The 27,999-nt window shown below is 52.5% G+C and overlaps 1 protein-coding gene across 11 annotated transcripts in view; it reads left to right on the forward strand.

The window, feature by feature from the left end:
- Positions 1–27,999, forward strand: part of LOC105475819 (ADCYAP receptor type I) — an 82,873-nt gene that overhangs the window by 10,958 nt on the left and 43,916 nt on the right. For 4 of the 11 annotated variants that reach the window (XM_011731352.3, XM_011731353.3, XM_011731355.3 and 1 more), the window contains exons 1-3: positions 11,884–12,260; positions 22,798–22,919; positions 24,448–24,553. In XM_011731352.3, the coding sequence (XP_011729654.1) occupies positions 22,869–22,919; positions 24,448–24,553 (157 nt within the window). In that variant the 5' untranslated portion in view covers positions 11,884–12,260; positions 22,798–22,868. Of the gene's footprint in view, positions 1–11,883; positions 12,261–13,164; positions 13,259–22,797; positions 22,920–24,447; positions 24,554–27,999 lie in introns of those variants that run through there. The other 7 variants (XM_011731347.3, XM_011731346.3, XM_011731349.3 and 4 more) reach the window with 7 other exon arrangements.

Raw genomic sequence — 27,999 nt, forward strand, 5'->3', positions numbered from 1 at the left:
GTCACGAATGGAAAAATGGAGAGTCTAAGAAGTTAAGTGACTTACCGGGATCCTAAGGCTGGCTGGTAGGTTGTGGAAGGGACATATATGTGAACACCAGCCTAGAGCTGTCTGTCTGACACTCCCGCTTATTGCTTCTGTCTGTATCAGCAACTCCATATCTAGGCGTCCAGATTTGTTCCCACCTAGATCTTGCATTTTCCTGCTGGCACATTTTCCTTTTTCCTCACCCCACCTAGTGTCCGTTCTTTAGTGCTCTGACTGTGCTAAATTTTAATTGCTGTATGGATGAATCTGAATTTGTGCTAAAATGTTAATGGCCAGCAATGGCTCAAGGTATTTATTCTCCAGAGGTTTTCGCTATTTTTCTTCTTTTTTAAAAAAGTGATTAAAAACAATAACAAAAATTCTTCTTATGGGTCCTGCCCTTGGAGTTTTCAAAAATGGTTCCCATTCATTTATCTTATTTTCTTCTCAGATCCAGCCCTGTCCTTTTCTGTCAGCCTTTCACCATCTGTCCTCTGTTTCATTAGGTTCCCAACTGATCTCCCTACCTCCAGTACATCCTCCACCCTGCAGCCAAGCGATCCTGCTTAACATTCCTTGCCCTAAGCTCTTCCCTGGCTTTGCATCCTCCAAGAATAAATTCAATCTCTTGGCCTGGCATTCATGGCCATAACCTGGTCTTGCTCACCTTCTAACTGCTTTTCTTACCACGCTTCTTCTGGCACCTTATCCTCCAAACTGTCCATTGTTCTTCCTACACCTCACTCTGGGATGTGTGTCTGTGCAGTCAGCTGCCCATCCCTGAGTCACCCAATTTCAGGGGAAACTTTCCAAGATCTCCAAAGAATCTTTCAAGCTCCTTTTACTTGATTGAGGTGACAGGAAGATTCTCTTCCTACCTGCCTTGCTTGGATGTCCCCAACAAATGTATCTTCAGAGGTTTTCACTTTCTAAAGTCCTCACTTTCTATTACCTGCAGGTAGGGGTGGGGGTGGGGGATAACATTGTTTAAACAGATTTGAGGCCACTCTCTTTGCAAGTCTTTCATAGATAATATCTCAAGATAGTTTTCTAAGGGGTAAAGGGTGGGCAATGCTGAAAATGTGTGAGGGTGTTTTCAATGTCACAGTAACTGGGCAATGACACTACCATTTAGAACCAAAGTCAAGATGAAAGGTCTAGAATGCTAATCATGTAGGATGCTAAATGGTTTTTGTGGCAAAGAGCAGCCTACCAATAAAGAAGAAGTGTACTGATGAACACATCTACAGTGCTGCCCTCCTTGAGAAGTGAACATGGGATCAGGTGGCAGAAGTATCAGAAAGGAGCAGGTGATTGGAGCTCTGAGAGAGACCATCCATCCTTCCCAGACAGAACTCCCTTGAACTTCTGGGAGTGAGCAGTTGTGTCAGACTGAGTGTCTAAGGGGGAAGCCGCCAGCTCTGCTGTGCAGCCATATTGATGGGAAGAAGATAACTCCTTCCACCTTGGAGATGCTAAAAGGAGAAACAGGGAACACACAGACTCAGATTTGTTATTTGGATTGTTACAAAATTCCTCCTAAAAATTTCCCGACTCATGAAGAAAAACAATGAGAGTAAAGAAAAGTTGAAAGACCCACGTGAGTATGTGGCTACTGCTGGGTTTAGGAACATTCATCTATAGCTCCGTCTCCATTTGTTAACATCATCAAAGTTTGCATCTCCACCTCCAACACCACCAGGGCCACCTCCCTCCAGGATCACTCACCCACCACCACAATCAGCATCTCCTCCAACATTGCTGATTCCATCCCCAAGACACTGTTCCCTGTGTCTTGACTCTGGGTCAAATAAACTGCCTGGTCCACCAATCTCCTTCTAGATACTCTTTCCCATATTGGGAAGAGCTCAGGGTTTGGAGTGGAACTGTTCCTGGAGCAGAAGACTCTCCTCCATCAGGAAGGGGATGAGTCAGCTTGCTGTGGGCTTTAACAGGGACTGCAGCTCAAGTCTTTGCAGCTGTAGGTTTCCATAAGCCAGCATGTTTAGCGGGCTCCATTTGACCATTTTAAGGAAGTCCACTGGTCTTTTGAACTTTTTAAGATGAATCCTGTTTTCCGCTATCTGTGGGCTCATCTAAGTGTCATTTTTCAAGGAATCTGTAGTTGGGATCAGGGTTCTGCCCTGAGTTAGGGTTACAGGTCAGTCTGTGGCCAGAGCAGGAGCTTGTTCTGAGGCTGGGATTAGAGGCCAAACTGGGATGGAGTCAGGATTGAGTGTCTGACCTGGGCGGAAGCTCTGGCTGGGGTTGAGTTAGTTCTTTGGGTAGAACTAGTGTCAAGGTCGTTAGTTGAACTTCTGTTGTATATCCAAAATTTCTTACAAAGTATCCCCATTTTATCCTGGGTCAATCTATTTCCTTGAGGGATTCCTCCATCCTCCAGCCCCCCTTGTCCCCACCCTACTTTTAGCCCTAAGTTTGCCAGGGCTCAAGGCACAGTCACACTCCTGCTCTGGGGTAGGGACTTCAGAACAAGGTGGAGAAACTTCTGAATCCAAAGCCCTCTGCTGCCTAAGCCCACAATTGGAGGAGGGGAGGGCATAGCCAAGGCCTGATGCCTGCCAGCCCTGGCAGCTGGATGAGCAGCTGTAATGGGATTAGGCCTGGCTATGCCCGCCTCTCTGCGTGCTGTCCCGAAGCCCTCCCTCTCTTCCTCCCCCAGCATTCTGATCAGGATTCAGCCCTCGGCTCTACCTACCCCAGCCAGGCCAGCCCCATTGTCCTCTCCTTCCCTGGTGCCGGTGCCTAGCAACACTCACAGGGGAGCTCTTTTCCCACCGCTATCCTGGCCCCTCACCCTGCCCCTCGGCTCTGAGCACACACAAGCACCACTTGCCTTTTTATCACCGCAAAAAAAGCCAGTGAAAGGAAGCCAGCTGGTTTCACCAGATTCTCCCAATGATCCAATTCCAAGCCTCTCTTCTGAAATTCTGGGCTTCCTTTCCAAGATTCCTGGGTCCTACTACCAGCAATTCTCAGATTACATTTGAAGATTGTAGAGTTTCATCCTGGAATTCTCAAGTCCTGTCGTCCATTCTAGGACTCCATGAATTCTAGAATTCCAGGACTTTGTGATGTGGGTTTGTGACCTGGGTCTCAGACCATTTACTTGTATTCTGGAATTGAGTTATTGTATTTCAGGGGAGTCTGTCATTCCAGAAATGCAGTCTATGGCCATGAATCATGGTGAGAGGGATTAAGAGATGATGGGGACATGGGAGATGCACTTTTATTCTCTTTAAATTGCAGTTTCTGAGAGTGAAGAGAAGAATGAACCTGCTATCTGGAGAAAGGGAAGGTGGGATTCATTCACCAACTCAACAAACACGAGTAGCTGCTCTAAGCACCTCTAAACACAGGGAACAGAGCACTGAGCAAAGAAAGACCCTGCCCTCAAGCAGCTCACATTCACTTAGGGGAGGCAGATCTGAAACAAATAGACAGACACTATGCAACATGTCAGATCTACGAAGAAAAAGAGCAAACAATGAATAATTGATACTATATTGTACTTATTCTGTGCTAGGCACTGTTCTAAATGCTTTACATGTATTCACTTATTTAAATATTATATTAACATTAAAAGGTAGATGAGATGGTTCAATCCCACTGAATAGATGAAGGAACTGAAGCACAGTAGGTTAAGTAACTTGTCCAAATGGCAAAGCCAGGATTTGAACCCAATAATCTAGCTTCAAAATCTGTGTCCTAAAGCAGGGTTGAGGGGTGGAGAGTGATGGAGGGTGTAGCTTACACAGGGCAGGTAAGGACCTTCAAACAGAGACTTAAAGAAGGTGAGGGGGTGATCTATATGGATATCTGGGGAAGGGAGGCAGGACAGACATGTTCCTCAGGGATTGAGCCAGGTTTCTTCTTCCAATAAGGCGGAGCAGTGTTCTCTGTGCTGGGGGGCTAAGTTTTCCAGGGGGACCTGGTGGGAGGGGCAGGCTCAGAGAGATGCTTATTGCTGTGGGCGTACCAAGACCCCTTTGCCGGCTGCAGTCAGATTCCTGTGTGTCCTCTCCTCCCTGGCCACTGCGGATAGATCCCCTCCTTAACAGATAAGTGTCCTCAGAACACAAAAGAAAGAGCTGGAAGAGACAATCCCTCATGACAGGACTAATCAGGCTGGCTAATTATGAGTAATTAGAAACACCTCTTCCCCTGTGGGTGGCCCTGTCCCAGTGTGAAACAGACTGAGGACTTAATTCCCCTCCGAAGGAAGTGGGGCTGGGCAGAGGCACGGGAGGGAGGATGCATCCAGGCGCCCCCGGCCCTCGCTGTATGCCTGGCCTCCTAACCCTGCACTCAGTCTGTCCTGCTGGCAGACACAGACTATGGCACATAGAAAAGGGATCATCTGAGACATTGGGGTGGAGCCGAGAGAGGGAGAGAGCGAGCAGCATCTTTGGATGAGTTGTTTCACCTCTCCAAGACTTGGTTTCTTTATCTGTAAACCTGGGATAATCATAATTCCTAATCACAGCTTTACAACAATCCAGGGAGACAAGCTAGCAAGATAGCATGGGACCTTAGTAAATTGTAGTGCCTATCACTGTTTTGTTTTGTCATCTGTTGCTTTGGATGACTTAAAACAGTTCTTTCCCTTCTCTGTGCCTCAGTTTCCCCATCAAGGTACTATGGAGGCAGGGGTTGGTTACTCACTTGTTCAATCAATACATATTTCCTGAGCACTGACTTTACGCCCAGCACTGGAGGTGGAATAAGACTGACATGGGCTCTCGCATTCCAGGGAGCTTCTCAGGGAGCTTGGTCAATGGGTTGACCCCAGCTGTCACGTTCCAGGCTAGAAGGTGGGGGGACTGTAGTAGACTGGCTTCTAAGGTCCCCAAGGTTCCTGCCCCCTAAAATACAAGCCCGTACAAGTCCTTCCTCTTGACTGTGGGCCCTATAGATAAGATGGGGTTTTGATCTCCTGATCAGGCCAGTTATGTGGCAGAGGGGAACGGATTCTGCAGATGTTACTAAAAGCTCTAATGAGTTGTCTTCAAGTTTATCCAAAGAGAGATGATCCTGAGAGGACCTGAGCTAATTACATTAGCCCATTAGAAGAGGGCCTAGAGAATGCTTTTACACTGTTGGTGGGAGTGTAACTTAGTTCAACCATTGTGAAAGAGAGTGTGGCGATTCCTCAAGGATCTAGAACTAGAAATACCATTTGACCCAGCAATCCCATTGGTGGGTATATACTCAAATGATTATAAATCATGCTACTGTAAAGACACATGCACATGTATGTTTATTGCGGCACTATTCACAATAGCAAAGACTTGGAACCAACTCAGATGTTCATCAATGATAGACTGGATTAAGAAAATGTAGCACATATACACCATAGAATACTATGCAGCCATACAAAAGGATGAGTTCATGTCCTTTGCAGGGACATGGATGAAGCTGGAAACCATCATTCTAAGCAAACTATCACAAGGACAGAAAACCAAACACCGCCATGTTCTCACTCGTAGGTAAGAGTTGAACAATGAGAACACATGGACACAGGGCAGGGAGATTCACACACTGGGGCTTGTCGGGGGGTGGGGGGCTAGGGGAGGGATAGCGTTAGGAGAAATACCTAATGTAAATGACGAGTTGATGGGTGCAGCAAACCAACGCGGCACATGTAAACCTATGTAACAAACCTGCACATTGTGCACATGTACCCTAGAACTTAAAGTATAATAATAATAATAAAAAAAAAGAAGAAGAGGGCCTAGAAATCCAGGATGGAGAAACAGTGGAGTCTCTCTCCCTTGGCCTTGACAAACCACACTGCTATGAGTGGAGAGAACCACGAGGTGGCAAATGGTGGGAACCCTCTAGAAGCTCAGGGCCTCAGTCCTACAACCACAAGGAAGAGAATTCTGCTAACAACCTTGGGAGGGGACCCCACATCCTCAGATGAGACTCCAGGCCTGGCTCACTTTGACTGTAGCATTATAAGACTTTGAGCAGCGGACCCTGACCCATGGGAATGGTGGGATAAACAACGTGCGCTTGTTTAAGCCACTGTTTCCTGCAACTTGTTATAGGACCCTTGATTGTATGCAAGGCCTTGGGCCAGCCCCATCCTGCCAGCTCACACTAACCTTCCCAGCCCCTGATTGAGGGCTAGAGCCCTGGGTGCCTCAATGAATTTCTCGCAGGCAGTCCTCCCATCACCTGTAGCAAAAGATTGTTTCATCAACTGCCAACCTGTTCCCAAAGTTGCTCATCAAAGATTGTTCTATTTGCCCTACTTTTAATATAATTATCAGCATTAGTTGCATGACACCAAGTCAGGGCTCAGCCTGTCACAGGCCCCATATTATCCTGAGCTGCTTTTCTGGGAAAGGCTGTATCCTTGCCTCATGCAGGCTGCTTTCTCCCACACAAATTATCTGTAATTTCCACACCTCCATGCTTGCCATGGCCCTGCGTTAAAGCCAGGACTTGTGTGGGGCTGGAGCACACTGTTATTTTCAAAGCAGTCAAGCCAGGCTCCAGGAAGCTATAGGAACATCAGGTGGGACCTAGATTGACTGCAGCACCTGCAAAGGGGGACAGGCAGAGTGGGTACAGGTGTTCACTCCAAGAGTAGCCAGACCCAGACCACTGAGGACAGCAAATGTGCAGAGGGCAGGGCATGTGCAATGTGGCTCCTGAACACACATGATATGGCCTATTTGTAAGATACTCATGAAGGTCCCTTCTGCAGTCAAAGAATACTATGCACAAATGCCAGGGTGTGCAGAAGATGGAGGAGAGGATAGGGGTAGAGATAAGAAAAGGAAGTCCTGTGGATAGAGATTTGGAAGTGAGAATGGAAATATTTCATTCTCCTTCAACCAGGGGCCCTGGAGGGTACTCAGCTCCCATGTGTAAACAGCTGTGTCTCCAGGAGGAGACTACAGTAGGTGAATGGAAAGTGTCACTCACTGTCTGACAAGAATTGCCTGACAGTGATGAAGCTATGCCTCTGTAGACAGGCCTGCTGCCTGAGAGTCTGCAGGAGAGGGAATATCTCTATCTTGGTAGAAAAGATGTGCTTTCCTATTCCAGATCTGTGGATGGCGTGTGTGTGTGTGTGCGTGCGCACACGCCTGCGCATCTGAGTGCATGCACATACTTGGACTGTATGTGAATGCACCTCTGGGCATACATATTAAATGGAAATGCACATGTGTATGTGTGCACAGTATACTCAGGTGTAGCAATAAGTATGTATATTTGAGCATATGCTCATCTGGGGGTAAGGGTGCATTTGGATATTTATGTACACAAAGGACAGAGACTCAGGGCACTTGACTCTTCACATATGCCTCTTGCTATTGCCCCAGGCTTCAAGAAATTACTTCTTCCACCCGTCCCACCCCCAACACACCCACACTTTCCAACTCCCTAGAGGCATGTCTTCCCTTCTAAGGTCACGATTCTGGGGATAGAGCACAGGACTAAAAGCCCAGAGACCTGGTGTGTTGGCCGAGCTCTGCCACTAGTTAGCCCCATAACAGAACAAACCATTTCTGTTTCCTGAGCCTCATTTTCTTCATCTGTGAAAGGGGGTGCTAAATGGTCAAGTCGGCACTTAGCATTTAGGGCCCAAGTCTTTTGTCCCTTGGCCCCACCTGCCCCCACTCCCAACAGCACTTTTCCCCTTGCTCGTCCTCACCCATTGCTGTGTCCTGTGGTGGGTGGCGGACGGAGAGGACTCAGGCCTAATCTCTAAGGAGCTCCCAGGCATCTCTGAACATGGGTATCCCCTTGACTCCTCCTTGACTCCAGGCTTTTTGTGAGGCAGCTTCAAGGATTTCTAGAGCTCTTGGAACACAGTTTGAAAATCATGGATCTAAGCAACCTAACCTTCATTCCCTTGGTTTCTCAGAGGATTCCAAGAGTCCTGGGGACCAGGGTCCATGGGGTGACTGAAAAGGCTCTAGATGGCATGGGTTCATCTGATGAGGATGCTACCTCCTGGCTCCTCTATGAGACATCAGGGGAAAGGAGTGCACCTGGCCTTCTGGGCTGCTTCTGGGGTGGGGGGCCTCCCAGGGGAACTCAACCCTGCCACTGGAATGTCTCCGCAGCCTGTGTGTTCAGGGACAAAGGGCCTTAGCGGGGCAATGGGCATGGCTTACCCAGCTTTGGGGGGCTAAGCTTTCCAAAGCCTCTCTGTTGCTTGCTCTGTTCTGTTGCTGATGCTTCCAGGCCTTCTAGGGAGCACTCCCTGAGGCACCTGGGGCTCCTCAGTGTTTCTCTGGCCATCTGACCCCATTGCAGATGTAGCAGACCAGACAGCATTCTCAATGGAGCTTTCCCAGAGACAGAAACACTATTTCACAGTCTGGCATTCAAGGCTCACAGCATTCCCCAAACAGGGATTAAATGGGCCAATGCACAAAAAGCAGTTGCTTCCCAGCCTTTCCATACCCTGGTGCCTGTGGAAAATGAAAACATTTATATGTCTCCTGAGGAAAGTGGAAAAGGCTGCTTATGGCTGCCCAGCAGGCTGAGGGACCAGCATCTCAGCACACTTCTAACCTGTTCTGGACATATGAGCATGCTATCTTGGGATGCTTGCCCGCAAAGCATTAGCAGAGGGCTGACGACAGGGGTTCCTAACTAACCGTGGCTGCACATTAGCATCCCCTGGGGAGTTATAAAAAATTCTTTTGCCCAGGCCTCACCATGGACCAATTGTCTAATTATCTTGGGTGGTGAGGCTTGGGTGTAGGTACTTTTTAAAAGCTCCCCGGGGGAAGTCTGTAGCGCCCGGAAGGTTGACAAGCATTGGCGCAAGACATGGTGAGCATTTGGTCGATGCCAGCTGTCTACAATAAAGCACCTGTGTCCTTGTGTGTGCTGTTCTTGTCTGAGCAGCGTAAAAGCTGGAGTGGGGTGGGGTGGAGTGGGTGGGCTGGGGTGGGGGCCCTGTAGTTAGGGAGGAAACTGCTGCTCAGGAGAGATGAATGCTGGGTAGGGTGGCCTGGCATCCATCTCCCTCAGCCATGTCTCAGAAAATTGAATTAAAACCCATATTTTTCAGCTGCTGCCCGCCTGGCTGGCTGGCTGGCTTGTGGAAGGGAGTGAGGCAGTGAGCACCTCAAGGCAGGGAAAAGCTGGTGAGGGGGCCCCCAGCCTCCCTCCCTAGGAAAGAGAAGGTAGCCCAAGGGGTCCTCTGAGAGAAGACTTCCCAGGGGTGGTCCCTTGGCCTCAGGTCTTCCCAAAGCCAGGCAGGTAGGGGTAGGGTGGGAGTGGTAGGCTGGCTGGCTTACAAGGTCAGGGCTGGATCTTGAGGTGAAGTTGATTTTTTTTGGGTGATTGGGTGGAGAGGCAGAGAAAAGGAGCCTGTCCCTGGGGAGGCCTAATCTCGGGGAACAGAATTGGCATAGCTCCTCTTCCAAGGTTATTTGGAGAGACTACAGTGGATGCCTGAGACAGGTGGAGAGCAGTGCAGGACGTGAAAGCCTGAGTGGCTTCCAGAATTAAGGGGGTGGAAAGAGCTCACAAGGTAGAACAACACTAAGTTGGGCAGCAGGATAAGATTTCTGATAAGAAAGTTGCCTGTGTGTCCTTGGGCTAGTCTTGTTGCCCCTCTGGGCTAAGGCACCCCACGCATAGAGAAGGAGACTAGACAACCCTCCTGGATCCCATCTCTAATGTGTATTCTATGCCTCACCCAGGCTGATGCTACTCGGGGGGCTGGAATTAGAATTGAAGTCTACGAGGGCTGCTAGCCTACATGGCATCTTTAAGAGCTTTAGAGAGGTGCTGCCTCCAGGGGGATCCACTAGAAAACAGTGCCCCTTTTGGGTAGATGGGGGCATGCCTGGTTTGGTGGGCAGTAGGTAGAGTAGGATCTGGATTTCCAGCCCCACTGGCCCCTTCCAGGGGATCTGGAACCCACAGTGGAAACTGAAGAACCGAGAGTATGGAAAGGGAATAAATCTGGAACTGAATGCTGAACTTCAGAGTAGGGGGGCCTCTATCTGGAAGTCTGGGCATCCACATTCCCAGGATGGGCTGGTCTGCCATAGACGACCTTGATCTCCACCCTTCCTCTCACTCCCAGGCCCTCTACGTCCTGCATTCTAAGTCCCTCTTGACTCTGAGACTCCTGGCAGCCTCCTTTCCCTCACACTTAGTTTCACAGTTTACAGAAAGCTTTTACACATAGCATCTCATTTGATCTTCACAACACCAGAGTTGGAGGCAGATGAAGAAATCAGCTCTCAGGGGTTAGGGCAACAAGCTAAAAAGGGGTTAGCCAGGATTAGAGGGAGGTCCTGTCTGTGTCTGATTTTAGCACAGCACCTGGCCCTTTTCTTTCCGTTATTTCTTCTCTCCATTCTCTTCATTCTTTCTTGATACAGATAAGACTGATATTCTCCTCCATCAGGAAGCTTTCCTGGACTGAAAGGAATATGAGACAATCAGACTACCAGTGTGTTGTGTCAATGGGGGTCAGTGGCCAGTGGCCATTGGTCAGTAAAGAGAAACATGGACCTAGGAACCTCCACGTGTCTTTCTGGGACCTCAGATTGCTTCTTTCAAGTTTCCATATGAATTCCTCTCCACCCACAGGTCCTTTCCTCTTTGGTAGACTGGGGACCCCAAAGGAAGGCTCAGGGTTCTCCCTCCTCCTTCCCCCTCCTTGAGGCCTCCTCGACAAGGTGGCCATACCTAGAACTTGGGCCCAAAGGGAAGCTGAATGAGAATTTACTCGAATGGGCAAGAATAGAGCTTGGCTGCAGAACTGAGATGCTCTAAGAGACTGATGCCTGAGGCAGGGACCAAAAACTGAGGGCAGAGGCAGGCAGGAGCAGCTGTGGGATGGGGGCTGGGGTGGGGTGGGCAGAGGGTGAGAACTTGCCTGGGAATGGGTAGCTAACTACTCTCAGCTAAGGTTTGGCTTCACTGCCAACCCTCTAGGCCACTTTTGTCTGTGTAGTTCTCCTTATTAAGCCATTTCTACTAGGAGGAGTTTGGACAGGACTGTAATAACAGTAGCAATAGTAATTTATTCAGCATCGGCGAATCAATGATACCAGGGAGAAACTACTGTGGAGTGAGTGCACCATTTTTATTTACTGCTGCTGTGAAGAGTCCTGGCAGCCAGTCCTACTGTTCCCTTGTGCAGATGAAGAAGCTGAAGCTCAGAGAGGCTGAGCCACTTACCCAAACTCACAGAGCTGTGGTACAGCTGGGACTGGAGCCAGGCAGTCTGATATTTTAAGTTGTCTCTGTCCTGTAAGCACCACCATGCCCTTTCTGGTCGTTCTCCCGCGGGGGTAGGGGGGAGGGTCACATTTGAGTACATCGCGACAGGCACCCCAAAACTAGCCGACCCTCCCAGACCTGGGCGGTAGGGGCAAAGAAGAGCCCAAGGAGGGTCTGAGACTTGCCTGGTAAGGAAGTCTTCTTGGAGGAGGGGGAAGACAGGCTCTGATACACAGGAAATCTTGAGGACCTAGGGAGAAGAAAGAAGGCTTTCTAGTCCTGGCTGTGATGGAGGGAGTGGAAAGAGGGTGGTAAGCCCAGGAGGCCCAGAGATAGAGGAGACGGGGATGACAGGCTGCTGAGGCCTCCACCTCAGCGCCCCCGACTCCCGCCACTGGGATTTCCCGCCGCAGCTCCTGCTCAGGTCTGTGCTGCTGGTGGGGTGAGGTTAAGCAGCACCGCGCCCCCACCGCGCCCCCCACCCGGCCCCTTATCGCGCGCCCCACCGCGCCCCGCACCGCACAACCCTCGGCCTAACCCCGCCCCCGGGCGCTCATTGGCGTGCAGCACCCCCTCCCCAGACTGCGAAGTGTGCAGCGGGAGGCGGTGGTCTGTCGCCTCCCTCCAGCGCCCGGCCTGGCTTCGCGGCGGAGGCGGCGCCTCTCCTGCAGGACTGAGCTGAGCTGGGCTGCCGTGCCGCGCCGCGCGGGGCGGGCGAAGTGGGGCGCTGCGCTCGGCCCCGGGCGGGGACTAACGGCGGCTGCGGCGGCTCCGGGCGAGCGTGGTCCCCGCTTGCGCACACGCACACGCCGCCGCGCAGGGACATACGGACCCCGGCCGCCCGCGGCCACACAGGTGCGGAGACCCGGCTCGGCGCGCTCTCCTCGGCGCACACGCTCCCCATCCCCGCGCCGCGCGGGCCGCGGACTCGCAGGCTGCGCGTCCTTTGCGGAGTCTGCCGCTGCCCCACGGACAGGCCCCGCAGTGAGCAGGTAAGGGTCGCCCTGCCGCGGCTGCCCCTCCATGCCTCAGCTGTCTTCCCCTGGCTCCAGAACCTTCGCCCAGCCGGGACCTCGGATCCCCTCCTCTGGCTTGGCGGTCTCCTCCAGCCGCGACCTCCGCCGACGGAGAGCCGGCGAGGGCAGGCGCCAGGCAAGCCTCCCAGATCCGAAATGAAGCCCCCTCCCGCCTGTGCGCCCTTCCTGCGCGTCAGGATGACACCCCCCAACCCAAGTGTCTGGCGCTGCGCTCGGGGCGGCCGATGGCCGCAGCCTGCCGGGTTAGGGGTCGGCCTAGCTATCTCGCGCCCCTCCTGATGCGGAGAAGGGAGACCAGGGGCAGGGAAGCCATGAGGCCAGAGGGACCCGGAGTGACATGCCGCCCTATCCCTAGGCGGACGGACGCACCTACGCGGATCGGCAAGGCAGGGCTAGAAAGTCCCCCGGGGCTAGGTACCGCAGTCCGCACCGGGCTTGAGGGGTGGGCAAGCAATGTGCTAGGTAGGGGTTGGGGTAGGGGCCAGTGTAGAATGCCCCTCTGTGGTGACACATTCGGGATTGTTCAAAAGAGCGTCGTCTCGGTTTCCCGTGGCGCGGAGGGGCTGGGGTTGGAGATGCTAAGGATTCGGTGGTCCCAGAAGAAACGCCCTGCGGGGTCTGTGGGGAAACGACACTGGCCTTCCCAGGCTGAAGTGGGCCCGCCCAGACCCCTGCCCCTTTAAAGGCAGAGGCTCCTGCGGCAGCTGCGGGGGGCGGAGGCCACATCCTCGGCGGGACCTTGGCAGGTTAGGGGGCTCAAAAGGAACAGGGGAACCAATGGATGCAGCTAGACCCTCAGGAGGGAACCCAGCCGGAAGCCGACTGCATTTCACGTGGAGCTGAGGAGCGGAGCCTCACCTCTGGATGGAGCTCAGCCCCCTTTTGGAAGATGCTGAGGGTGGGGAGTGGACACCTGCTAATTCTTCCGACCATTTCTGTGTTTTTGGGTGCAGGTGCGTCAGACTCCCTTTATCTTCCCTAGCCTTACAATGTCCCACAAAGCCCCCCCTGGCCCTCTCCAAAGACACAGCATTTGGCTTTTCCCATGAGCGGCCCTGGGGAGACGCTGGGGGATGGGAAGGGGCTGGGCGCAGCATGTGGGGGGCAACTTGCCCTGGGACTGAAGCTGGCCTGAGACAGACAAGCATCCTGAAGGTCAGGGTGGAAGCTTTGAGTGGCAGTAGGATTCCCAAGAAGATGGAAAACTATGTTTGAGCCTTTGGGGGCAGGGGCAGCAGGCGGCACCCGGGTTTTATCAGGAGACCCCAATTAAATGAGTTTGGTGCTGGGTACAAGTAGGACTGGTGGAGTCCCCAGTCCTAAGCTGAGTTCTGCTCCTCACTGACCTTGGGGAGGGCAGGCAGAGGCACCAGCTTGGACACAAGCCGAAATCTGAACATACAAATTGGAGATGGAACACGCTGAGCAGGCCCTGGGCCAGATTTTCCAACCAATCCATCAACAAGTGTGTGTGGGGTGACAATGGAGGCGGGCCCGGTCCTTTTCCTCTTTGGCCGTGGGTGATTCATAGGTGGTTGGGTGTCTGGAGCAAGACCCCCAAAAGTCAGTTTGCCACCATGTGTGGTGAGGGGAGGTGTCTGTGGGGAGCCTCTGAAAGGATCCCTCTCCTGCGCTGGGACTGATCTAGGCTAAGCAGTGCATTAAGTCTTGTTTTGTATAAGGTTCAGGCTGGCAGGGGATTGATTGGAGAAACACTTTGGGACCCATGCTTTTTCACATGGCCACCTCTCTCTGTTGTGCATCAGCTTTGGGACACTCCCTCAATTTGTGTCGAATAAATAAATACACACATGGGAGTTTATAGTATATGTGGCTGAGAGGCTAAGAAAGCCAAGGCCACAGGGTGGCTTTTCTCCTGGGGACAGGGCTTAGGCTGGAGCATCCCAGGTTGCCGCCCTCCCAGGGACAAGCATTTCATTGACCTGGGGCTGGCACTGATTAAGTGGAGGACATCTTGTGCTGTCTGCCACAGGGCAGAACCAAGATGTGCCAAGTGCAGAGCCGGAGTTTAGCTCGGTGCCAGGCAGGCCTTGCTTGCCTGAGACCCACCCACCATGGGGCTGACACTGGAGGTGACAATGAGTTTCCTGTCCTGGTCAAGACAGGGGCTGCCAAGTGGTTTTCCACCCTGGAAGGCCTAGAGGCCTCAGAGACCCTCAGCCTTCCCTGAGGAGAGGAATCTAAGATTCCAGGGTCTGAATGAATTGGGCTTAGTGGTCCAGCCGCCTGGCAAGATGGAGACTGGAAACGCCTCAGCTGCAACGTGTTTGCACCGAGCTCTGGATGCCGTCAGAGGCAAACGGTGACAGCCACCCCCACAGTGACACACAGAGAGGGAGTGACACACAGCTAGAAAGGCATATAGGCTTTCTATGACACCTGCCAGAGAGCTGGGGTACAATAGTGACAAGCAACATCAGAAAGACAAATGGATGTTGAGACACACCCTCTCACACAGATCTGGGCACACCCAGGGACTCAGAGATATTTGCCCAAAGAAGATCACAAAGGTCTTCGTTAGTAAAAGTCCAGCTGCATATTGAATTGAAGGGAGGAAAGTGTGTGTGTGTGTGTGTGTGTGTGTGCGCGCGCGTGCACATGTGTGCGTGTGTTGCATGAGCCTAGAACAAGGGTAGGCAACCTTTTTCTGTAAAGTGCCAGATAGCAATTATTTTACGCTTGTGTCCATATACAACTGCTTAATTCTACTGTGTAGCCTACTGCAGCCTTAGATGATATGTAAACAAGTGAGCATGGCTCTGTTCTGATAAACTTTATTTATGGACACTGAAATTTGAATTTCATACATTTTGCCTGTGTCGTGAAATATGATTCTTTTAATTCTTTCCAACCATTTAGAAATGTAAAAAGCATTCCTGGCTCACTGGCCATACAAAAATAGGCTACAGGCTGGATCTGACTGGCTGGAAGGGGTTGCCAGCTCCTGGGTTGTAAGGTTAGGAAAGAGAAATGGTCAGAGAGGTTGACAAAGGGAAGGACTTAGCGCTGATAGCTGGAGATGCCTGATGGTACCTTGGATGCTTCGCTCCATTCTACGTGGAGCTCAGAGTGCCCGTCTGTTTAATGGGTCAGGCCCAGGAGAGGCTCCCTGCCTAGCCTCAGCACCCTCCACCAGATTGGCCTCTGCTTTGCCCCTGTGATCGATTCCCCCACTCTAAAGACACCTGGAGACAGCATTCAGGACTGAAAAACTGACTGCTGTCACTTGAGCTTGCCAAACAGTTCCTGAGCCCCCTTTACCATTCACCCTTTGTGTCCAAGTCTGTGCCCATGCCCACAGGTGGGGAAGCCACACGGAAACCTGGGCATGCCCCTTTTTTCTAGACAAGACTCGAAACTCACAATGAACCCGACAAGACCTGAAACAGCTCAGAGGAGACGGGCTCCTTATCTCAGGGCTGAGGCTTCTCAGTGGAGGAGGGCAAGGTCATAAAGGGCAGGTGGCGGGTGCTGCCTGAGTGGGCTTCCTAGAGGTGGTGTTGGGGGTTTGGGTTGACCTTGGAGGATAGCTGGACCCTTATCCCAGCTCTCCACAGACTCCACGCATTGCCTTAGCTGCCCTCATCTTTTCCTCCTGATCAATGGGCACTGCAGAGGGTTGACTGAGACAAACATATGTGTGTGTGTGTGTGTGTGTGTGTGTGTGTGTGTGTGTGTGTGTATCCTTCCTAGGCACCTCTGAACTTCCCAGCCACTGATCTGACGCTTGTGGGCTTGTGCAGTGAACCAGGTCCTGCCTTGTGTTTCTTCCTTTCTCTACTGCCTCTTCCTGAAATTTCCTTCCTGCCACCTGTGGTGGGGATGGGCCAAGGAGACACTCCTGTCTGATTTTTCCGTGTCTCTGGATTCTGTCCCCCACTTTCCATCCCAACCGCCTTCCTGCTCAGCTTAGTACCCCATCACCTCTACCCTAGATCCAGAAAAGGGCCTCAGGGTACATTTCTGCCTGCACTTTCCCCCCTTGTCTTTGCTCCCCAGCCTTTGAAGGGATATTTTCTAAATGAGAAGCTGATCACTCCACTCCCTTGCTTAGAACTCTTCATTGCCCTACCCCTGTCCGGTGGAACAACCCTCCAGCTTCCACAGACTGGCACCAGCCCTCCACCCTCTCATCCACCTCACCATCTCCTGATATCTTGTTGTGCTGCTTGACACCCTGGAATCACCTTCCCAAATCCATCCAGGGGGCACTCATCCAAGTTTTCTGGGCACTCGTGTGTCTTGCCTGTGCCAGGTGCTGTGGGCACACGCACATCAGAGCTGGGCTCATGCTCGCTTAGGAGAGGCTGAAGCTTAACCAGGGTCTGCACAAAGGGAAAGGCTCTCAGTGCAGAGCTACTCCTCCCCAAGCCATACACCCTGCCTGGTAGGTGCTCAGTGAATACTGTCCACAAGCTTGTGCCTCTCTCTGGCCAGGCTTCCTGTTCCCCTTCCTCCCCTCCCTCCTCCTCTCATTCCCGCAATCCTTTCCCTTCCTACCTCCCTCTTCTCCCCACATTTATCTTCTGCCTTCTTCCTCTCCGTCCTCTTACCTGGCCCAGGGGGTACACTCCCTGACACCTCCAGGTCAGGAAAGGTCCCTGCACTATCCAGTATGGAAGAGGACTCCTCACAGGACCCTGGGAAGGACTCTGCAGCATGACCTTGGGGAAGTTTCCTGGTCTCCTAGGGCCTCAGAGCCTCACCAGTGAGATGGGATGATACTGCCAACGTTCATGGGTGCCCCAGCCTGGCCCTTCCCTGCCTTGGACCTGGTTCCCCACCCAAGCTTGTACAAAATGCAGGGCACGAGTGGGATCATCACTGGGGCCCATCTGGTGGCCTGACTCCTGCCACCTTGTCACGCCTGCCGTTGTCAGGAGGCCCCTGGCCCAGGAGTTTGTCTGTGCCCTTTATCGGCTGTGGTCTTCTTGAGAAGGAAGGAGGTTCTAGAGAGTTTCCCCTCCTTCCCTGCAGCAGCTTCAGTCCCTCCCTTTGAGGGGTGAGTGGGAGGGGCGCAGTGTTTCATCTTTCAGCCTTCTCTCCCTTGTTCCTGGCCCTAGGAGGGAGAGGAGGAAGTAGGGGCAGTCCAGCTCCTGTGTCATGAGTAAAGGGAGCATGGGGAGAGCAGGGGAGGTGAGTGATGTACTTAGCCTGGCCATCTCCTTTCTGGTATCCAGGCCTGTCCTGCCCTGTAATGGGGAGGGATGCTGAGTGGCCAGAGGATTCCATTAGGAGGTGGCACAGAGGGCCCCAGCCCCATGAGGGGCAGATGAGAGTCCCAGGGCTGTGTGGCCCAAAAAAGAGGTGGGGTAGGCTGTCCACACACGCCTGTGTGGGCTCATGTGAGGCAGAGGAACCTGTGCCTCTGTGTGGGCTGGTTGGGAAGGGCACAGGGACATCAGAGCTTCCCACTGTGGGCCTGGGCCAGACGCTGGAGTGGGGCAAGGGCCCATCTCAAGAGCAGAGTTGCCTTCAGCCAGGGGAAGCAGAAGGGCTCTGCCGGGCTTTGGACAGTACAGGGATGGCTGGAGGGTCTCTGAGTCCCCTCTGCACAGAGATGTGGAAAGTCTGCTAGCCCAGTGAGTCACCGCTCGCTCCCGTGTGCTGACTGATGACGCCATCCTCTGTGTGCAGGGGCCACCGCTGCCTGGTGCAGCAACTCAGAGGAGGACGTGGCTGCTGTAGTCAGTTTAACTCCAGGTTTGGTGGCTGGACTTACGAAGCCTGAGGAGGAAGGGGGAATGGTGTGCTATTGGGATCCCCCTGAATTCCCTTACAGACCAGGTGTCTGCCACACATCCCATTCCTGCCAGGCAAGCCTCCAGGCTCTATATTGTGTGACCTTGGAAAGTGTGTCACCTTCTCTGGCCTCAGTTTCCCCATCTGCACCTTGGGAGGTGGGCTTTAAAGTCTATTTCAGGTCTGAAATGTTGTATCTGTCACGAACTCTTCCTAAGGAGGAAACTAGATATAGATATGTAAATGGGTGTAGTGGCGGGCCTGACCAGCCCCTGGAGGTGTGTGTGTGGGTGGGTCCCTAGTAGGGTACCAGTGGACTCTGAACTGATCTTCCTTTGACCAGTAAGAGAGGGCAGTGGAAGCATAGGGATGGAGTGCACCAACTTTGGAGCCAGACTGCTTGGGTTTACTTCCCAGCTCTACCAGGGACTTGCTGTGTGATATTGGGGAAGTTGCTTACGCTCTCTGTGCGTCAGTCACCTCTGCTATAGAATGAGCTAATGCTAGTAACTATTTCAGGCAGGTTAAATGAGTTAACACATGTTTATTGCTTGGAAGAGTGTCTGGCACATACTGAGTATTTAATAAATGTTAGCCACTAGTAAATAAAATCACAGGAGGCCTGCTGTTCCCATTTTGAATGTTACACGGTGCTGTGGGGGTGGAGGTGACAGCAAGAGGGTGCAAAAAGTCTGAACACAAAGTGGTGAGATAATAATAATTAACACATGTATAGCCCTTACTGAGTGCCAGGCTATAGTATATACTCTATAGTTTATTTGTATAAATTTGCTGATGCCTCACTGTAACATCTGTGAGACAGACATTAATATTATTCCCATTTTACAGATGATAAAAAGAAGGCACAGAGAAGTTAAGCTGTTTTCCCAAGCTCCTAGGGCAAAAACTTCTGGCAAAATGGTCCGAAGTCTGTTATACTAAATGCCAGGAGGTAACTTTAATCATCCTTAAAAACTATCTGCCCCAACAGATCCTGGACCCAAGAGAGAGAGCCAGGGAATATGAGGTGACCCGTTTTCCCATCCTGAGTCACTTTTGCGACTCGGTTGAAATCCATCCTCAGGGAGGGGAGAGTTCAACCCTGGGCTGCAGTCGTGGGGCCTGGCCTGTCCCTTCAGGGTGTCACTAGAAGCTTGGGAGAGTCCGGAGGAGGAGGAGCCACTGACAGGGCTGGGGTGGCCAACAAGTGAGGGGACGCATCTCAGAGGGACACTGCAGAGAAGCACTTGATTTGGGGCAGGCGGCCTAAGTCTGTAAACTCTGAGCGTTGTTCAGCGGGGGGCAGTGCAGCATTGCAGTGGGGGCAGAAGTGCCTGAAAGGATTACCACCCAGAGAGGGGAGAGGCTGTGGGAGCTGATCCCTGAGGTCCCCAGCCGAGTCAAGTCCTGGGATCTCCCAGGTTCTCTCTCTTCTCCTCTTTGCTGGCAGGGGCGTCTGTGTCCAGTTGGGCAGTGGGTGGACTGTAATGGGTGTGGGGACCAAGAGAAGGTAACAGTGGGAATCAGGAACTCTGGGTCTAGTTCCAGAGGAGGCGCCCTAGTCACTGACCCAGCGGGGTCACTGGAGGCGCCCTGGGTCACTGGGCTGGAGGCACACCTGTCTCCTGGTAAACAGCCTGGTGATGAAGCAGAGGGCTGGGGGTGGGTCGGGGCTAGGGCCTCTGATGGAGCTTGTCTTCAGTCCACTGCAGCCATAGCTGAGGAGCTGCCTTTCCCACAGCACGGGCGAGGCCCCTGAAAGTCTGGGCATCCCTGCATGTGTGCATGCATGTACACACGTGTGTATGTGTGTGTTGTGCCTATATCTGCACCCATATCTGAATCCGAATATATCTTTTTGCCTCTCTATAGCTGAAGGCCTTTGCTGAGTGAGTGTGTGTCAGCGTGAATTGTTCTGTATATCTACAGTCTGATATGTGACATATCAACATCTGAATTGCTGTGTGCTTGCATCTGCACATATCTTCTGTGTGTGGTCCTCTATGTGTCTGCGAAGGAGTGTGTGTGTGTGTGTGTGTGTGTGTGGTGTGGTTGCCTGTCGGTCCCTGAAAGAATCTCTACCTTGTGTATCCCATCATGGGAGTTTATATTGATATCTTCAAGTGGTGGCCCTGGGGATAAATGTCTCTTTGTCTCTAGGGTTGACATGTCTTTATGATCATCTCTGTGGACCTGTTTCTGTGTGTGCGTGTGTGCGTGTGTGCGTGTGTGTGTGTGTGTGAAAGAGAGAGAAACAGAATCTGAAATCCTCAAAACACAAACTCACTGTCTGCTTGCTGCCACCCGCTCTCCCACCCCACCAGAGCTGTTCAAAATCCTGGTTTCCTCTGTGCCAGCTCCCTGGCTTCTAATAAAGGTTAAAATAGAGGCTTTATAATCCTAACTATACAAGAGCATCACCTGGAGAACTTTAAACACCACTGCTGCCTGAACCACAGCTGAGTGCTTCTGATTCATTTGGGCAGGGGTAGTTTTGGAAAGCTCAGATGACTCTAGTGGGCAGCCCAGGTTTCATACTGGGGTCAGAGGTTAGGGCTTTGCTGGGGAAGCAGTGAGTATCCGCTAGGGGGCAGCCCAGTCTTAACAGGGGTAGTGCTGCTGCCATCTCAAGGTGTTGCTGAGAGCAAGGAGCTCTGTTTTCACCTTTGTGGCCCGAGGTTGTGGAAGATGCAGGGAATCAACCCCTGATCTTGGAGGCTCTCTGCCTTGCAGGATCTCCCCAAAACACTCTGCTGGCCTAGAGAGATGGCCTCCAGCCTCTGCCGAGGGTCACTGGTGCCAGACACTCCTCCCTCGCAGCCAGGCAAGTCAGCAGGGTTGTCTCTTTGCAGGCAGAGCCTTGGGTTTCCCAGGACTGGTAGAAGTGACCAAGCCCTTTGGGGGCCACCAGTGCTAGGTCACGCCAGAGGTAGCCTGTGGCCACCAGGGGCCTGGCAAGCCCTAGGAGCTGGTACAGAGACCAAAGCCTGAGTGCCTGGTAGAGATGGTGCGTCAGGGTGCCCAGGAGTGCTGAGACCAGTGCTTCCCCAGCCTGCCCTGTCCTCCCTGACCCACAGGAAGAGGCTGGGCCAGTGTTGCCATGGTCCCCAGGCTTCTTGGAGCATCTCTTGGGGATATCTGAGGCCTCCCTCCACATCTCTGATTGAGCCCTGGTGCATAATATGGGGAGATGGGGGCTCCCTCTTTTTGAGCCTTCCTGCAGCTGGTTTTATTTCCGCTTTTTGGATGCCTGCTTATCTCCAGCTTGAGCTTGGAGAGGCCCTGTGGGAGGCAAGGAGAGAGGGAGGGGATGTGGTTAGGCAGAGAGTGAGGGACACAAAGGCCCCTGGGGTGCAGCAGCTCTGCCCGCTGAGGGGGGTGTGCAAGGACTAATGGTTGGGATGCACATGAAGGATTTGCTCGGGCCCCCCATGGCCTCCTGGGCCAGGCACCTGTGGGTTAGCAGTGCCCTGATATGGACCTACTCAATCTCTTTTATAATAATTTAATAGTAATAATAATTTTTAAATAACCATAACCATTGCACAGCTCTACTGGAGCCTATTTAGCAGTGCCTGTTGATGGATGCTTTGCTGTCCCATTTTTTATTGTTGATGCTATTTTAAAGGATGCGGTGGCGAATGTGCTTGCATGTGCTTCTTTTCGTCCAAGTGCAAATATTTATCAGATGCAGAATTGCTGTGTTGTAGGGTGTATGTCGTAATGATCAGTTTTAGAAGCAGAGTATACTATTCCCCTGGGAGCATGCTGGGCTCTTGCAGCCTCCTTTCTCGACTCCCTGTAACCTATCTGTTTGGTCCCCACCAGTGGCCCCAGTCCTTGCAGACCTGCCCCCTTGGAGCTCCTGCAGCTCTGAGGTCTGAGCACATGCTTCAGCTGTCACTGTATTTTCTGTGTCATGGTTTAAGGCTTTATCCCGAAGATGAAGTAGAGTGAGGTAGGGCAAAAAGAGGGTGTAATTGTTAGGGAACCAGGCCAGGCAGCTGGAACAAAGAGGCCCTTTAAGGGGGTAATTAGCTAGAAGGTGGTTTCCTGCTGGTGTAACAGTCTGGAGCTAGGTGGGCCTCCAGGCAGGCTGGGTGGCTGGGTTCCACAAGGTCACTTGGCGGTCCTGCCTCCTCTCGCAGCGTTGCTCCCTACCCCCCTCAGATCCTGTTCATGTCCACACTGTCAAAGTCGGGTTTGTCATTTGGGAAGGGTTAAAGAGCAAGAGCAGAGATCATGCCAGGACCTCATGCACAGAGGGTGCAGATGTGGCCACAGGCTGCCACCCACATTCTATAAGTGCTAACAACTTCATCATGTGCCCACACCTCCAGTCTAGAGATACCAGGAAATAGCATCTCTAGGTGAGCATGCATGTGCCAGCGAAAGCTTTGTCACTGTGGAGGAGGGGGAAAATGTAAAGATTTGGGGAGGCAATCCCTCTGTTGCCAAGGAGAAAGTCATTCCAGACCATGCCAGGAGACTGGTGGAGCTGAGCCAGTGTGTACCCATAGTATCCCAGCACCTAGCACAGACTGAGTGCCTAGCACATGTTTGCAAGGCAGAAGAAGAACGAGCAAGACGGATGCAGGCAGGGAGGTAGGGTTATCCTTGGAGGCTGAAAGCCGTGCTGCAGGGAGCTGGGGGAATAAGGAAGGGAGGTGGTCTCGCCCCCTGCCACTGCATTGGGCTCACAGGATTCACATCTTTCCTTCCTCTCTAGCCCAGAGCCACGTTGGGGCTGACCCACAGCTGCTGTCAGTGGGAGGCCAGTGGTGCTGGCCAAGAAGCGTCATGGCTTGTGTCGTGCAGGTTTCCCTGGCTGCTGTCCTCCTGCTGCCTATGGTAAGGGCCCAGGAATGTCTCTCTGGGAGCCCCAGGCTCACCTGAACCCCCACTCCAGAGAACCCATGTTTTATGTGTGCCCTCAGCTCAGCTATTCATCTGGCTGGTATTTCTGCCAACACCACCAGTGGGCCACCCAGTGCCTTTGTGTGAATCAGAAAAGACATGCCTTCCTCAAGACCCTGTACTGATTTGACTAGAAATGATTACAAAATTTACAAATCTTTATGACGGTAATGTGTGGCAACCTTTAGAGTTGCACAGTACACAACCTGCTCAGCTGAATGCAGGAACCCTGGTCAGGGCTGCAGAAGGCTCTTTCGATTTTCTCGTCACCAGCCCACAATGCCCTGCCAGGACAGAACTCAGGAGGCTGCCCCCTGCTCAGGTCTCTCCCTGAGCAAAGGTGGGAATGGGGAGTGGGCAGAGGAGGACTCCCAGGTATTGGTCCCACCACTCTACCTGAGAGTTCAGAATAGCAGTGGGTGAGGCTGTCCTCAGAACCCTGGGTACCAGTCCTGCCTCTGCCCTGACTCACTGTGTGGCCACAGACAAGCCCGTCCCTTTCCCTGAGAACTGCCTGCACATCTGTGAATACTAGGGATTGGACTGTGTCCCCAAACATGGCCCTTGGCAACTCAAATGCCTTGTGACTGCCTCCATACTTGCTGATACACCCCTGGGAACCATCCCTGCCCTGGGGTCTTGTGTTAAAGCGACAGCATTTGGAAGCAGCTGTCATAATAGCAGTGCATAGACTGTGAAGTTACTTGGTCCTGAACTTGAAGCCCATATCTGCTATTAACCAGCGGTGTAACTTTGGGCTGGAGTTTCTTAACCTTTCTGAGCCCAGTTTCTCCTTCTGTAAATAAGGATGGTGAGTAGTCCCCACTAAATGGCACCACCGCTCCTTAGCCTGCAGCTGCTGGGGGCACCTTCTTCCTGAGTCCCTGGAGGAAACAGACAATGAGCTTTCTCAGCCTGACTTCTCCCCTACCACTTGTTTTCTCCTTTAAACTGCAGTCGTAGCCTCGTGGCTGCTGGAGTCAGACCTCCTGGCTTTGAATCCTGGCTTTTCAGTCTACTGAGCCACATGACTTTGAGCAAGTGACTTAACATCTCTGTACTTAAGTTTCCACATCTGTAAAATGGAAAATGATAAAAATAGTACTGCATAGTACTCTCCATATCCATACACATGCACACATATGACACTCAGAATAATGCATGCACAGAGTGAAGTGCTATATGCACTTGCTAATATTGTTATAAGATGTGGAAACTGAGAGCCCAGGAGGGAGTGGGACCTGTCCAAAGCCACACATTGGGTTGGTGACTGAGAAGAGCCCTCATGGTATCTCTCAAGGTGAATGTCAGGGCCCCTGCTGGCCCTGACATCTCTTGTCACTCTCCTCTCTGCTTCTACTCCCCACTCCCTCCAGGACACTGCCCCTGGGGCTTTGGTAGGAGAGCTACTACAGGTGGCCTTCCTACCTGCTCCCACCGTACATCCTGTGTTCTCCTACAGGCCCCCGCCATGCATTCTGACTGCATCTTCAAGAAGGAGCAATCCATGTGCCTGGAGAAGATCCAGAGGGCCAATGAGCTGATGGGCTTCAATGATTCCTCTCCAGGTGAGCGGGGCAGCAGGGAGCCTGTCACATCCCCAGTGCCAGCTTTTAGAACTGTTTCCCTGTTCTCAGGCTCACTTAGCAGAGAGTGGTCAAGGGTATGGGTTTCTGGGGCCTTGAGAAAGCCGTTTGGAATACTGATGTCCTGGATCTGCTCTGGGCAATGATGCTGGGTCTGCTGTCCTCAAGGCTAGTGTGGCCTGGATGCCTCACAGCTGTTCTGGGTGACTGGACATGGCCGCCTTCTCTCCCACAGGGGCTAGGATAGCGTTGGTGCCTGGGCTGGGCAGTGGCTGTCAAGAGCTTGTTAGCAGGCAGAATGGGCTTGGTGGCAGCAGGGACACAGCTGTTGCCTGTGGCTGAGCTGTAGAGCACTTGGTCAACCCAGGGCAGGAAATGTGGGGTCCTTTCCGATCTCCTCTGCTCATTGCATCAGAAGTCAGAGAAGAAAGCAGCAGCAGGAACTGCAGTCTTGAAGACTTGGATACAATGCTTCTCCTGGGACTGCATTTGAGGAGGGTCCTGCTTCCCTGCGCTGGAGAAGCACACGTTGCAGGACATTGAGCGTTCTTAGCCTTTCCCTCTAAATGCCCATAATACCCTGATCCCAATGACAGCCACAAAATGCCTCCCAAGATTTCAAATGTCCCAAGGGAGTGACACGATCCCTGGTGAGAACCAGTGGCCCCACTGAACCCCTCTCCTCCTAACTCCCCATTGTGCAGATGGGAAGCTAAGGCTCACAGAGCAAAGGTGCCTTCGGCTCTTGGCCTCGGGGGAAGTTGGGGATTTGGGGGAGGGGGCATCACAGAGGCCTCTCCAGCCTCACTTTCGCCTCAATCGTTGGAGGACTGGCTCCATGCTGCCTAAGGGTAGGACTCTCTGCTCAGGCGGGAGGGATTCATTTTTCCTTCTGGATCCTCCTGGCTCCTCTGAGCACCATCTGTTTAAGCACTCGATTAATCCGCAGCCCAGTTAAATGGAATGTTCCCACTGGACGGAGCTCCCCGGCCAGTTGCTTCTCAGTGAACATTAACTGGTGAGGGAGCTACTCTGGGCTCTGCTGGCCTTTGCCTCCAGCTGAGCTCTTGCTCAGCCCTAACCAAGGCTGAATGGGGATTTGGAGCCCCACCAGTGAGGGAAACTGAGGCAGGGGGCCCAGAAGGGCACACAGTTGGAGGAGACTCAAAGAATACCCCAAGAATATCTGGTCCAAGTCTCTGTTTGGAGGGTGGGACTGCTGAGCCCTGAGGGCAGGGATGGTGTGGATCACATGGAGGATCAGGCTGAGGTGGGTCTGGAATCCAGGTGTCCTGCTCCCAACCCAGGGCCATTGCTCCTGCATCACATGTCTTGGATACATTTGGGGTTGAGCAATAAAAGCATCCAGGAGGGAAGAATAAGAGGCAGGGGCTGGGGTGGGATAGGGACCTCAGTGTAAGCTGTGTGCAGTTTAATTGCACACCGGCTTGTTGAACTCTGGGCTGAGAGGGCAAGACAGGCCTGTCCACAGGGATGTTGCAGCAGAGACAAGGGAGATGGATGCCAGGCTGGACATACAGCATCCCTGGAGGGGCCCGGCCAGTGCTGGGGAGCAGGTCTCACCTGCAGGTCTGCTCAGGAGAGGAAGAGATAAGTTCTCTGTGGGAAGGATTCATATATTGAAACTGGATCCTCGCTTCTCAAACCTGGCTGCACGTCAGAATCACTGGGGAACTTTCAGAAAAATGTACTCCAGCCACAATCCAAACCAATTAAATCAGAAGCCTGAGTCCGTCATAGTCACCATAGGTTTTAAAAGCTCCCCAGGCGATTCTAATGAGAAGCTGGTGTTGAGAACCCTTGAGCTAGGCCCAAGGGACAGGTAGGCATTTGAAGGCGGTGGACAATTGAGGGATAGACGAATGGGTGAACACGGTAGGCTGAGGAGTCCACAAGAGGCAGGAGCCTGGTGTTTTTGGCAGTAGTGAATAACCTCCTGTATTTGGAACTCAGAATTGGAGCAGATGGGTTGGGCTGTTGAGGGGGCATGGCTGAGGGCCCAGGGAGCAGATATTGTGTATTTCATGTCCGTCTCCACTGGAGTTGAAGGTGGGGGAAAGCAGTGACTGGCTCCCACTGAGCTGGTATCTCTGCCACTGCTCCAGGGGCTCCGCTTGTCCGCCTTCAGGGACCTTGTGAGTCAGGGCTGGTCATAGGAGGTCAGGGTGTGAAGGATTCTCCAAGAGGTGGGTGAATAGCTTTCCTTTAACCCTGTCCAGATGGGAGAGGAGGCTGCACCCTCTCACGGTCTGCCTAAAGGAGAGGGGCCCTCATCTCTCCCTACTCGTCCCCTTCCTTGAATCATGGGGTGGGGCTGAGCTAATTAAGCAGAAGCAAAGGGCAGCCATTAGGTGGGGAAGAGGAAAAGACTGAAGGCCCAGCTGGACCACCAACTCCATGGCCCTTTCCTGCTCTGGGCCTCAGGATCTTCTCTTTTAAAATGAGTGGGGTGGAGTGGATCATGTTAATAGCCAGGCCCTCTATAGACTTCCTGTGTGCCAGGCTCTGTGCCAGCACTTCATTCTACCACCGCAGCGGCTGGGGGATGGGGGTGGTTCTATTATGACCCCTATTTTATAGATAAGGGAACTGAGGCACAAAGAGGTACTTTGCTTAAGGACATAGTCCATTAAGAGGCAGAGGTGGAACTTGCCCTCAGGCAGCCTGTACCCTCAACTTCTGGGATGCACCACCTCTGAAGAGTGACGCACTCTGGGTCCCAGCACCCCCCCCCCCCCCAGCCCCAGCACCAGCCGTGGGATCTTTGAAGGGCCCTTAATACTTTAATTTTCATGTCTGAAAAATGGAGGAAAAATAATACCTACCACTTGGGATTATTGCAATTAAGTGATAAAAGCCTGTGAGAAGTGCTAAGGACAGCATATGGCATTGGCTAAGCGCTTAACTAAGACACTGTAGTTATTAGGAGCTGTCATCTTGGAGTGTTGGGAGTCTCCAGGGCTGCCACCTTCTGCTAGATCCCAGTTCTTCTGGGGAGTAGAGAGACATCTCTAGGAAGCAGGTCAGTGCCACTTGGAACAATCCTGGGAGGCTCTCTGGAAGAGCAGGGGAGAGGTTAGGGACCAGATCTGGGCTTCAGAGGGCAGACGGAGAGTACGGGAAGGTGGAGAGAGGCGTTCAGCTGGAGAAGGGTGGAAGGGGAGCAGTGAGTAAGGCGGGTGAGCACTGTAACAGCCAGCACTTCAAGGCGGGCACTGGGTTCTCTGTCTCTCTCTCTGACATGCACGCATGCGCGCGCGCACACACACACACACACACACACACGTGTGCGTGCGCACGCTCAATAACTCATTTAACCCTCAGCAACCTATGGGCTGCGTAGAGTTTTACCCCCATTTAACACATGAAGATGCTTAGACACAGAGAGGTTAGGTTGCTTGTCTCTT

The sequence above is a fragment of the Macaca nemestrina genome, chromosome 4 (assembly GCF_043159975.1).
Source record: "Macaca nemestrina isolate mMacNem1 chromosome 4, mMacNem.hap1, whole genome shotgun sequence".
Taxonomy (NCBI): Eukaryota; Metazoa; Chordata; class Mammalia; order Primates; family Cercopithecidae; genus Macaca; species Macaca nemestrina.